At 39.1% G+C, this 13,816-nt stretch overlaps 1 protein-coding gene across 3 annotated transcripts in view; it reads left to right on the forward strand.

The window, feature by feature from the left end:
- The window catches only part of si:ch211-247n2.1 (calcium-activated potassium channel subunit beta-2), a 37,172-nt gene extending 25,823 nt beyond the window's left edge, over positions 1–11,349 (forward strand). Inside the window, exons 1-6 of one of the 3 annotated variants that reach the window (XM_055060495.1) lie at positions 409–498; positions 6,093–6,137; positions 7,038–7,145; positions 7,262–7,432; positions 8,560–8,755; positions 9,423–11,349. In XM_055060495.1, coding sequence (XP_054916470.1) covers positions 7,096–7,145; positions 7,262–7,432; positions 8,560–8,755; positions 9,423–9,707 — 702 coding nt within the window. In that variant the 5' untranslated portion in view covers positions 409–498; positions 6,093–6,137; positions 7,038–7,095 and the 3' untranslated portion in view covers positions 9,708–11,349. Of the gene's footprint in view, positions 1–408; positions 499–6,092; positions 6,138–7,037; positions 7,146–7,261; positions 7,433–8,559; positions 8,756–9,422 lie in introns of those variants that run through there. The other 2 variants (XM_055060497.1, XM_055060494.1) reach the window with 2 other exon arrangements.
- The last annotated feature ends 2,467 nt before the right edge of the window (positions 11,350–13,816 follow it).

Here is a 13,816-nt window from a genome sequence, read left to right on the forward strand (position 1 = left end):
GGGGTTCTGTTAGCAATGAATCAGTGACTAATGAGAGGGATCGGAGATCAGAAATGCACTCTTTGAGTCCAGGTTTACATTTTTCATGAGATCGCTCAATATTCTTAAAATCTTTACTTTGTTGTGAATGTTCTAATGTAATCTCTGATTATAAAAAAAATGTTTTCACATAATCGTCTGTCAAAACCAACACTGTGAATGAAATAATATTTTTAAATTTTAAAAACGGTCCATTGACTTTCTCAGTCTCTCATTGCTTTACCTGAAATACTTGCCCCTAAATCCCTCTGACACAAACTATCACTTACATATCAGAGTACACAGTGAGGGCCAATGAGTGCTGCTTGCTCTGCAGTGTATAGACATGCTGAAGACCGCTAGTGCAGCTCAGTTCATGAAACCCTCATTACAGGATGTACATCCCACAGGACACAGCAGGATACAGCCTCAATGAAAACCTAGAGCAAGGAAACGTTTTGATGACGTCTCCATTTTAGGGTAAGTTGAGAATCTTAGGTTCTGTACAGCAGTTTAGATAAATGTGTTGCAGGCCAGGAATATCATGACTGACTGGAAGTTTATAATCTGACGTTTAGAAAGTTGTTGCACCTCTTGCATCTCGTGACCATCTGTGAAGATGTGGTTGTGGAAATACCTAACTAAAATTGATTCAATTAACATTTTTAATTCAGTTTGATTAAAAAAAAAAAAAAGAAAAAAGAAATGACCTTTACTGCAAAAACAAAATCTTTCCAAGAGTTTTTGTTTTTGTCTAGTTTCTATTGCAAATACCTTAGTAAACATGAAACAAGACAAGACTAACTTACAATTAATTGTTTGAAGTCAATAATTCCTTAATATTGATGAAATAGGATGAGTTCCACTGGCAGATTATTTCACTTATAACATGGAAAAATATCTTGTCATAAGTAAATGAATCTGCCAATGGAACTAGGATACGGTGCTTTTCATCACTGCTGCTATTTCTAAAATATGTGCACCAATATTGCACCGTTGTGGAAGTTCACTTGTCATAAAATAAAAGTTCACCCCTTAAAATGTAAGTTAAAATTTAATTTCTGCATTCCTGTTGCCAGATTTAAAATGCTTGCTCAATTCAGGCTTTTCAATTTAATGTTCATATTTCATAGAAAATATTGATCCTAGTCATTTAGTCGGGGTCTTGAATGAAATAACACAAAATATTGGTGAATCCACCTGAGAAGCAGCTGGATAACTGAACAGTTTACTACATTATGGGAGTTAAATAAAGCTAGAAGAAATTTTGATGACTCCAGATGGTTCTAAGTTTGATTTCCATATTGTTCTGTATTTACTTCCTAGTGTTTTATGAAGTTTTGAAGGAAATCCATATTTTTAAATGATACATTTCTCAATTTCCAGTTTTTATTTATTTATATTTTCAGGATGATATTTGTTTCTTAGTCCATGTGATCATTTAGGTCTGGGTTGTTTCTACTGTTAGTGTTTAATGACGGGAACATTGCTTTGTGTCTTGAAACACTTTGATAACAGAATGTTGAAACTATAGCTTCTGTTCTGTGGCTTTCTTTAGTAATTTAATTACATGTACCAGAATAACACTTTAGAAATCTGGATTATTTCATTAATGCTACATTGCTGTGAGGAGACACTGAGTCTGATCTTGACGATTAATGCCAGCTGTCCCTGCTGCTCTACTATTACTCATTGTAACAATCACTACAGAGTGACAGAGGAGCCAGTCTGAATCTCACTGTCCTTCACTTCCTCCTCTCTGTTGGGGGAAGTTAAATATTTAGTTAGCCAGTTAAATATGTGTCCTCTGCCTCCCAGAGGTGACAAACTACATCCAGAACTCTGGATTGGCTTCTTTTGTTCTTTTAATTTTCTGTTTGAAAAAGGTTGGATCTACATCTACATAGTTCACCCACAGTTTGAAAGTGTTTGAACATGAAATGCTGAAAAATACTTCATCAGCTTGTGCTGCTGTTTGTAGTGAACTGAGCATAAAACAAAGCTCTGTGGTTTCCCATATTGCACCAGAAATGTTAGGATGTTAGGAAAATCATCTTTCCTAGATCCAAGTTTGGTCCCAGAGGTAAAGCAGCATATTCCTAAATAATCTATCAAACCATTCGCCTGCTGTCTATTCCAGCTCATCCCTGCATGGCCATGGGGGGCTGGTGCCCATCTTCAGTGCTTTTTGGGAAAAAGAAGGGATTCACCAGAGACACAAAGGACAATGCCACTGTGCACACACACTTAAGGGCAACTTAGAGAGGCTAATATACCAGACAGTTTAGAAAGCTTGAGTACCCAGAGAGAATCTGTGGATGTACATGGAGAACATAATGACTCCATGGACAAAGGGTCCAGACCAGGACTCAAAGCCAATACCGTCTTGATGCAAGGCAACAGGGCTGCTGTCTGTCCCATGTGCAGACAGCCATATAGACCTTTTACATCCTCGCTGTTTAAGTGACGTGACCTTCACAAATGACCTGACTCTTTAGAGCAGCTCTTTACCCAGAATGATAGGACTTGTTCCTCAGGTAGTGACAGCTGTTCTTGTTTTTTGTGGGTTTTTTTTTTTTTGTCAGACTTTGCTTACTTATAATGCTTTGCACACACTGCAACAGCTATTATGATATTTTAGAAAATTATATTTATTTAATTGTTGAATTACTGTGATGGACTGGTGACCCGTCCAGGCTGAACCCAGCCTCTCTCCTGATGACAGCTGGAGGTTTGGCACCAGCTCCTCCTGACACTAATGGGATACGGTTGTAAGAAAATGGATGGATGGACAAATGTTTAATTTTAAAAAATTAACCAAAACACAGCCAGCTGTCTGACCATACATCGTTCTCTTTGCCTACTGTTTGTTTTTGTCACGTGTCATGGCGGCTCTGTGGTCCACCTGTCTGCTCCACTGATGGTCACAGTCCACTCCTTTCTCCATGGTTTCCCCTTGTTTGTTGCTTCTTGGTTAAAGTTCCCAGTTCAGTGTTCCCATTGGTGCGTTGCCTTAATTCTTATATTAAAACAAAAAATAAATAAAATAATAAGCTGACTAAAGTCCTCATCACATCACTTGAAAACACACAATTCATTGAAATAGAACAGTGGAGGAAAGTTATATCAAGGCCAATTTTGCAATGACATTCAGTCTGGATTTAAGGTTTACACAAAACATATGTTTAACTTTAATAGACAAGCTGTTGCAGTACTAATGTAATAAAACTGTCTTGCAATTAACCTTTCTGTAACAAGATCATAATTTTACTGAAACCATGTCTGCCTATGTTACAAATGTTGGAGGTCTATATATCTGGTTTCTCCCAAACCAAAGTCCTGAAGCATAAGTCATGACATTCGATTGATGGTGCAATTTAAAGTTAGGTTAGGGGATTCAAAAGGGTGTCCAAGCAAAGAGTTATGTGAGCCTGAGTTTCCATGTAAAAGCATGCATGTATGCCAGCAAGCCCAACCATGTCAGTCAGAGCAGCAGCGCCAGCGTCACGCCACACCACCTGCCAGTCCAGCCTTCCAGGAAGAGGAACACTCACTGCGTCAGAAAGAGACATGCATCTTATGATCTTCTCCAATGAAGCCAGCATGTGCATGTGACTGAATGCATGGGTTGGTGTGGCATGTGTTTATGTAAGCATCAAAGGATGAAGGAAGGGACAGCTTGGTGGTGCATTGGTATATTTTTTTTTTTTTTTTGGATTTCTTTTTACATAGGGCCATGTAGGTTTTGGTGTTTAATTTTTTTCCGGTGTTGAAAGCAAAGTTCATCCATTTAAAAACTCTGTTTTGTGCTTACTTTTGTTGTCTTTGACAAATAGTTCAGTTGGTCTGATGTTCTGAAACACTGAAGTCTGATAACTACGTATAAAACCTTATAGGAAATCAAACAGGATGCGAAAATTTTTTTACACGACTGTTTATGGTGTAAATTCAAAACAAATTAGCAAAAAAAAAAAAAAATCCAACTCACTTCCATTTAATCACACATTTAGTTCAAGCCTGGCCATTAAACTATACATTAAGTGTAGTACATTTTTCAAATTAGCTAAAAAAAAGTTTCTATTTAAGGAAACCCAACAAACTGGATGGAGTCATTGATTTGCAACATTCCCTCTCCTGGACCAGCGCATAGTGATGAAGATAATCACTTGTATTGAGTGATTTACAACAATTTGACAAAACAATGAAGGGGGAAAACTCCCATTTAGCAGGAAGAAACATCCAGCAGAATCAGAACCTGACTCAGAACCTGACTCAGAACCTGAGCTGCCATCTGCAACAACCGAACGAGGGTTGAGAAGAGCAGAACGCCCAAGAAGAAACAGAAGATCTGGTGAAGGAGTGCGATCTATGTTCAAGTAAAACGTTAATAGCAGGAAAGGGGCAGGTTTAATTGTAGGCAGTGACTCCCTGCTGATTTGAACTGATGACCTCTAGACAGGGGGAAAGTTAGGATAATTTCAAGGCCCCTGACCAACAGGGGGAAACCCCCCAAATACATATATATTTTATTGTTCATAGAAATTGAAAAAAATTGGGACCCTGTGAATTGCAAAATTATCAAACCCTGCTCTGTCCTAAACCCTGCTCTGTCCCAAACCCTGCTCTGTCCTGCTACAGAGCAGAGTTTCATTTCTTCACAGTCTTTCAACTTCAGCTAAAAATCACATATCCTGCTCAGACTGCACCAAAGGTTTATTAGTCAGTCTGTTCACCACGACTGCAAATGAGAGAAGACTCAGAGCTGATCTCTGACCTATGAGCTACCACCTCTCCTCTTACTCCATGCTCTTCCATTCTATTTCCACACATTGCAGATACCTTCCACATCTACGCTGACAGATGCTGATGTTCTCTCAGTTACAATTACCCAACCTGTCAGACAAGAAGACCAGCCAAACACAGATCAGTTACACTTTTCACCTCCGCCACAAAGACACATTGTCTGGAATGATATCTTGGATCTGGACCGTTGATCAGAAGTGAACAGCTCTGTGACGTCTCAGGGGTGTCCCCCCCTCCCCCCCCCCCAAGAAGAATGCTGAGTTTTAGATTTATGACTTCTAAGTTAGAAGAATGTTGTTGTTTTTTTTCAAGGGTGCAAGACTTGATTGCGTCTCTTCTGTCGCCGTGCTCTGTTTTAAGGGTTTTGTGTCAGGCAAATTTTACTTAACAGTCACAGGCAATAACTGTATTAAAAGGCAGCAATAGGAAAGGCAGGATAAGTCTATGGATGGACAAGCTGTGAGGTGACTGGTGCCATGCTGGGGGGGAAATGCTCCTACACGTTAACAGCTGATCTTTGACTGCACCACCAGAAACCACATGAGTTCTGCATCATTATCACTTCTTACCTGGCCTGAAAAATACAAGACTGTTTTTTATTCAATATGTTCTGCAGATAATGGCAGGAAGATAGAATTTCCTTTTCACCTTAGATGAAAAAATAAAAGCAGCAATTCTATCCACCCAGCTTGAAATCACTGCCTAAGAGGTGAGCTAGAATTTAAGCCGTTAAATTTTCAGTAGTGAAAACATCCAGACTGGTTGCAGTTTGAACGTCTCAGAATAGAGATGCAGGATTGTAATTCTTCAGTGACGTTGTTCCAGTTATCCTCAGCCATGGTCAGTGTTTTGCTGCCTGGTGTCGTTGGTGCTCAGCTGGGTTCGTGTCAGCGCTGCAGCTCTGCCTTTCATCATATTCCACCTCTTCACCCTGAATAGCTTTTGGATTGCCACAACCAAATGTTCAAATCATTGTCCTGCTGAATGGCATGTGTTGCATCCTTTCCACATGTTGAGTCCTATCCATCACCTGTCAGCAATGAATTCATCAGCAAAGGCCACCATTACAGCCATGCCTGAGCTGCAACCAAAGATGAGGAGCACTGGGTTAAGATCGCTGTGTTTTTGTTGTTTGTTTTGTAATTTTTTTTTTTCATTCTACTTTCAGTTGACAGAAGTTAATTGCAGATTGGGACCAGATTTTCTTTTAGTTTAGAGCAACTTTATTTTCAGTTCCTCGTGTTTACCTCATTGCTTTGGGTTTATTTCAGAAGCAGTGAACACAGAGAGGAAAGGGGAAAGACAAAGGAAAAGAGGTGGGGGAGAAAGTTAAAGGGGAAAGAGGGAGGTAAGACTTAAACATAGGAAAAATAGAGAATACAAGAAAACACCCTAAAAGTCTGCTACTGCACCTGCAGAAAGAGAAAAAAACAAGAAACCACAGCAACCAATAACATATGAAAACAACAGCACTGAAAAGCTCACAGTACTAATTAACAAAATGTATTCAGTGAGATCTGAAAACAATTACATCCAAACCTCAGTGAACAACTGGGCCCCGTTTCAGAAAGCAGCGTGAACAAAACAGATACTCTGAGTAAACCTTCATAAACGCTATTCACCATGGCAACAAGAGAGAAAAAAAGAAGCAGTCTGATGAATATCAAAACATGTTTATAAAATTATTGAAAACAACAACAAGTAGCCAGATAGCATGAAGCACTGATACCTGAGAACTAAATTAACACTCAAAATACAACTTTCCTTGGTGAATATTACTGATTGTAGCAATAAAATAAGATTGTGAATATATCAGCTTTATTGAGGCTGAAAATAAACCCTGATTGTGCCAACTCACAGTCATAGTTAGAACATCAGCTGCTTTTGCTGACTGATGAATTAGACTTGTTAAATTTAGGATGTGAATAAGTGGGAGCCATGATGGATCACCTCAGTCATGGTGACATATTTAGATGTAGTGTATTCTGAACACTTGTTGTGCACTGCAGTCTCTTCATCAGCTCATATGTTAAAGGAGAAATGTGATCCTGGAAGTCACTTTGTATTTGCAAGGTTAGAGCATGCTGAAACAAAAGTTCTCCTCTGAGAAAATGAAAATCAGTCAGAATTCACAGAAGATCTAGTTGATCCTTCCTGATTCAGCCCCAGTGAATCCATCCAGGTTGTTTGAAACTTTGCTGCGTTCTTTGTTGCAGGTGGATCTCAGCCTCCAGCAGCAGCAGTGGACTCCCATTTGCACACTTCTCAGAAACAATGTTTCTCTTTGTAGGAACTAAAGTCACAGAGAGAAGGGATGAACGCAGGTACCACCTTTACTCTGACCCAGCTCCATTTTGAGTTTGTTAGATGAATTTATTCCCGCTGAAGTAGACAGGAAACACATTTGACAAGAAGCTCACATCGTTTTAATCCTGTTCAGTTCTATTTACCAGAGGATTCGGGACCATGAGGTGCTGGACAGGAGGAAGACGGTGACGGCTCTGAGGGCGGGAGAGGACAGAGCCATCCTGCTGGGCCTCAGCATGGTCTTCTTCTCTATCATGATGTACTTCGTACTGGGCATCACCATCCTGCGCTCTTACTCTGACAGGTACTGTCCTGTTTTATACTGGACCAACTTCTGGAAAGGTGATCACATCTACAGTCCCTTAAAGGTGTAGTATGTAATTTCTTTACTTAAAAAATATGTTTTTTTTATATGTGTTAAAGATGTCACCCATGTTGTGACAGGATGTTATGAGACAGCTAATCTGTGAAGTGGCCCTGTACTATTATTACTGTTTATGAATGCACTGCCCAACCAAAGAGCAGCTGTAAAGAAGCACTCTGTCTACTTCCTCTTCTATACATTTCATCATATGACAGACAAAAGTTTAAATGCAGTTTGTGGTGAATTCTGATATAGAAGGAAAATGCTAAATGATTCTCAAAATGAAGATAAACATTTAAAAATTTAAAATGTATTATTTTACACGAGTCTCTAGTGGAACCACCATACACTGTGATTGAAGGTGCAGATCTTTAGGGGTTCGTCATGCTTTGCACACATGGAACTTTCTTTCCAACCTCAGACTGATGGAAAACAGCAACTAATGAGTCTTGCAATAGATCCTCGTTTGAAGCTGGGTCTGAACTTTGACTAGACCATTCTAAACCTTGGCTGTGGTGTCGAGTCTTTTGCAGAAATGTAAAAAAAAAGTTTTGCTTAATTTTTCTTGTCCTTGTTGAAGAAAGGTTTCTTTGCAGGAGGATGCTGTTGTCACCACACGTCACTTTTGATGTGTTCAGTGTTATTTGGGGTGTTTAGCATTCAGACCAGTAAATTCACAGAGCCAGTTGTGCTTTGATGATACCACAAGTAGTAGACGTGGGATCATCTACGACACGACTACTGTGTGCAGTACAAACTTGAAACTTGACTTTTCATAGTGTGTTTTTCATCATTAACTTGCTTCCAGAAAGTGAACAAACACAGTTAATGTAGTCTTGGTGATGTTTGATTACACTGAATTAATTTTTTTTTCTCATGCTAAATATCAATTTTCTTTTTGCTTACTCACCCATTATTACTTTGTCTTGTGTCCTATTCCATAAAATCCCAATGAAATACATTGCAGTTTCATGTTGGATCACTGACATAATGTGGAAACGATTAAGAAATTTGAAGATTTTTTTCCAAGACGCGGTATTAAAAAGTGACTGCCGTTGTCTCTCCAGTGTGTGGACAGACGAGGATAACTGCACCATTGTGAACTCCACCATAGTGTGGGATGTAAACTGTTCATACAGCTGTGGAGTCGAGTGCTGGAAGAGTTCCCGTTACCCCTGCCTTCAAGTGTTTGTCAGCCTGAACTCGTCAGGACGGCTGGTCCGATTGCTGCACAATGAGGAGACACACGACAGCAATCCCGAGGTATGCAACCACAGATGCTGCAGCTGTGGCTTCATGTGATTCACGAAGGACAAGTCTGGTTTGAACAACAAGTGGTGTCACCCAGAACACGCTGCTGTCAGGCGTAGGCTCTTAGAAAGTTTTATCTGTGCCATTTTCCAAGAGTGTTATTTCAGTAACCACCATCAGCTGTTGCTGACACTGCATGTGATGTCATCTTATCACTTTTTGCTAAGCTACGGACACAATGTGTTTGTTAGCTGCTGTACCAGAGAAAGTAAATTGCTGCGGTTGTTTGCATGTGTCAATGATTCTTACACCTCCACACAGAGAACCTCTGCTTGGCAAATCAGATCACAGTCTCGTCTTTCTCTGCTCAGAATATAAACCCCTTGTTCAAAGACATAAAAAGATAACTGTGAAAAAAGATCACAGGAAGTTTAAGGTGGCTTTCTGTGTTCTTATGTGTTTATACACTAGGAAGGACAGAGATGATGTTACTGACTGACTGACTGTAGAAACTCCCCACCAGAACAGTGAGATGTTCCCAAATAATAAGCGATGATTCATTAACCAGTAATTATTACCATAATATCTAAGCATTAGTCAAACCTAAACGAAAAGAGTGAAATATAAATCTGTCTTTTACCAGACAGATCACAATGATTGCATTTTTTTTTTCTTTCAGTGTTTCTACATTCCAAAGTGTCATAGGGACTATGCTGCCACACATGCCATGGTTCAGGACATTTCCCAGAGACTCAGGACTCAGCTTACAGTTCAGTGTTATGTCGACCCAACAGAGAAGACAGACAGCGCCATCATGACCCAGATTTATGGTCGAATTGCCGTCTTCCACTCTTTATTCTGGCCAACCTGCTCTCTGATCGGAGGAACCGTCATCATTGCCATGGTGAAGCTGACCCAGTATCTCTCCATCATGTGCGAAAGACTCAGCCACATCAAAAGGTGAAGTGAATGTAACAGATTGAAGGTCAAAGACAAATTGAGGTTGTTTTTTTTTCCCCCATAGTAAAATAAGGGAAGAAGCTGACTGTGGACTGCTGCTTCGTGAACGAAAGACATTCATGTCTTACAACCTCAATGCAAACTACAGAAGAAGCAGACACACTTTTGGAATGAAGTCTATCTTATCTTATATCTATGTTATAGACAAAGCTGCTTCTATGTCATATATATTTGGTTTTCTAAGTTTTCTTTGAAATTCACAACCAGTGGATGCAAATGGTGAGTACAGCTCATTAACTGTAGTTAAATTTCAACAGATCTTGTAAATATTGTCCTTCTTCCCTGTTATTTACAGACATGCATATTAATTATTTTAGTTAACATTATTAAGATGTCTTCCTACTATGTACAATGTACATGTGAATGGATTGTTTAGTATTGGAAATTGTGGGTGCCTTTAAAGAAAACGAGTATTTAAATACATTACTCATGTATTCATAGTCACTGTCTAAGCTACACCTTGTGGATGTGAGGGCTACAAATAAATAATCCAGTAAATGTCTACACTCCTAATCAAACAAGAGGAAAGTTGCGTGTTTGTTGTACAGACCTCCATAAAGTGCAATTAACCAGACAAAAATATATTAGCCACCAGTAATCTCCACTCTTATTGAAAGATGTGCAGGTGGTAAATTGATTTGATTGTATTTTCTGACAGGCCATGCATAGTGCGCTGTTGTGCTAACACGCACGTCAAATGAATATTTCTTTGAGCAGCACATTTCAGCCACAGGGCAGCTCCAAGTGCTTTACATGGTGAAAACACAATGCAGTGATAAATTATGGAACAAGCAATAAACATGACATTTTGCCAAATGTCACCATCACAAATAATCATCATCATCAGAAGAAGACTGGCTTTGTGTTTTTAATGAGTAGCACTAACAGGTTTGGGTTTGATGCTTACTGTCTCCTGACTCCAAATGAACAAAACAATGTTTGGTTTAATGATATGTAGCTAAAGTATACATTGCAACGTTCAGCACATGTGCAAATTAATTTTGTACAGGGACCTATTTTATTTTCTGACTGGTTGTTTTCATTTTTATTTCAGATTTTACTACATGTCACTCATGTTGATTAAGAGTTACTGTAATCAATGTATCTTTTAAGTTTAAACTACTGGTGTAGCCTGTAAGAGTGGTGATTAATCAGTAACTATAAATAAATGTTTATTGCATCTGGACAATTTTAAAGAAACAAACACAAACTTTCTGATGGGATATAAGTTTGTTTTGGCAGAATTAATCTGGGTTTAGAAATGTGAAGTCTGCAATTTGTTGCTGTAAAATTATTTGTTTACTTGTTGATGCTACTTTTAATCTTTTGTTGGTATTTTTCTCAGTCACTAAAACGTCTATTTTCATCTGAATGTTCTCTGTCTCACCGAAACATGTCAAGCGTTGCGTTTTGCGATGAAATAGATTGTCAGAGAATTATATTTTAGAGCAAACTGAATGTTCCATTCAACGCTGATTCAACATTAACATTTTTTCTTTATGCTTTACAATGTTACATTTCTGTCCTATTTTTTGAGCAAAGATAAAGTAAAACAGCTAATAAACAGACAGTCACACTAAAAAGGGGTGGATGGCTATTTTTTATCACATGTGCAAAGTTTAACTTTAGTGTTTCTAGGAACTGTTTACTGACATGTGTTAAACTGTACTACAGCTGCAGAAACACACCTGAAATCTGCTTAAGCTTATTATTCTGGCAACAACATTAAAGAGTGAACGGGATGTTGGGAATAATTAGCGAGGCAAATAACCACAATATGTCTTCCCTCCACTCATAAAATTGATTAGATAGTTTGCGCATTATCAACACAAAGTGCCGTTTCCTCTGATGTTCAAAGAGAGCAGAGGATTTACTGTGTGAAGGAGTCATGATGCTCAGGTGGCTCATTCTGGTGTTTGCTGTTGGACGGGTTGGACCGTGTCTCTTTAAATATGGATAAGATGCCTCAGAGGAGTGAAGATATGCAGCGAAGCAACTCAATATGTTTTATGTTACAGACAGCAGCAAAACTGACAAGCGAAACAGGTGGGTCAACTGAAACGTTTCTAACAGAGGTTTTGAGCCAAACTAGACGGCTGTTAATGAAACCTGCAGACTTTAAACATTCTTCTTGCTCAGACTTTAATTGCTCAATATTTTGGATGCGTGGCCAACAGGAACTGAACGGTTTTGTTCATTTCCTCAGCTGCCAATGCCAAACAACAACCATAGGCAGAATATAATTCTTTTTACTTTTTCAATTTTATTTGATCATCCATCAATAAGGTTGTTGATCACAGGGACAGAGCAAAGATGGCATTCTGTTTTGTTCTTGTTTTCTACCCATCCATCCATACGCAGCTGCAAACAACAAAAACAACAACATAAAGTAAGAAAAATATAACAGATGGAAAAAACAGCGCACAATAAAAACTACAACAATAATTGCACAGATGAAAAAAAACAAACAAAACACAAGCATGAAAACCCAGGAGACCAAGACAGAACAACTCAAAAACGTGGACAGCATGCAAACAAGCATCCACACAAGCATGGGCACACAAACCAAATCAGGACATGGATATTTAAACCTGCACTGGTTGACAATCACTGTCAATAACCAGAACCACAAGGTCCCACTGAGGCCGTCGGGCCGGGGACACAGACACACACTCAGCAGAGCCAGCTCCTGTGTGACTTTCAGGCTCCAGGGAGAGCATCCAGTCGAAAACTTTTGGATTGAACCTCTAACACAAAATTTGATCTTCTCTAAGTGAAGGAACAGGGTCAGATCATTCAGCAGACTATACTTCATTGCAGAATACAGCTAATAACTCTTCCTTCTGTTTGCTAATTGGCCCAGATGACATTCATCTTGAAAATTTGAGCTCAAAAGGAGTCTGAAGGGAGATAAGAATTGAGTGGAATTGGCCAAGTTTCATCCATAGTAAAACACAAACTTCAGAAACGACAGGAATTGATGTTCACAAAGTTCTCATGATCTCCTCATGTCTAGTATTGTGCAACTTGTTTTTCAAACTGCCACCATACTGTACATGACAAGTTAGAAAACAGTGTTGCAGCATCTTAATATCTTGACTCATCTGACATCTGCAGAAACTGATGCTGATCAGGGCAGAGACGTTACACCATGGAAGGGAGAGGAGAAGCACATCTCTGTGTGAAAGGCAGGCCCCCTTGCTCCCTTAATTAAGATCTGACTGTCACACACATTTTGCAATGGTACAAGTCAAAGGAAATGAGAAATATGAATTTAGTTAAACATATATGTAGAGAATAAAGCTAATTGCCAGCTTAGCCGCTCCCCTCCCTCGCTCTGATGTGGTCTATTCGTCTCCTCTTCAGTATCTTTGCTATGGTGTCTAACGTCAGTCCTCAACAACCGGTATCTTGCGTATTTTCTTTCCCTAGTTCAGCACACCTGACTCACGCTGTCGTTCCATAGCCACTTTCTGCCCTGAATAGAAATATCACAGATGCATAGAGGCGAAGTATGATAGAAGTTATGGTGTCGTATGAATTGTGCCTTAAAAGTTTAAAATTGTGCCTTAAAAGTTTTGGTATAGTAAAGTTTGGTTTACTATACCAACTCATACCACCATGGTATCACATAGTTAGTGGAGGTTCAACATAGACACCTTATTGATGCACATGTGCTACTAGTATGACATGCGATGATAATCTCAGACTTCAGCTGTCAGGGAGCTGTGAATATCTTAGCTGCAACACAAGCATGCAGAAACTGGAGATGACAATAGGATTTCTATCCCACTTTATTAAGAAGATTAGCATCGCTCACACTCAGCAATTTATCCAGGCCCTCTGCTTATTTGTTTTCTGCTCTCTTCAGTTTTGCTTTTAGTCCTTTGGGCTCAAATGTATCTCAGCAGATTTTAGTTGAGCTGATCATAAAAATCTATTGCAATTAAACATTGCCCTCGTTCAGGAGATCACGTTTTGCCTCTTATTGAAGGCAAGCAACTCCTTCGTGAAGAAATCTGGTAAAAGAGATCTGGCAACATCAGATCAAAG

This window comes from Poeciliopsis prolifica, unplaced genomic scaffold (assembly GCF_027474105.1).
Source record: "Poeciliopsis prolifica strain line A6 unplaced genomic scaffold, Auburn_PproV2 SCAFFOLD060, whole genome shotgun sequence".
In the NCBI taxonomy this organism is placed as follows: domain Eukaryota; kingdom Metazoa; phylum Chordata; class Actinopteri; order Cyprinodontiformes; family Poeciliidae; genus Poeciliopsis; species Poeciliopsis prolifica.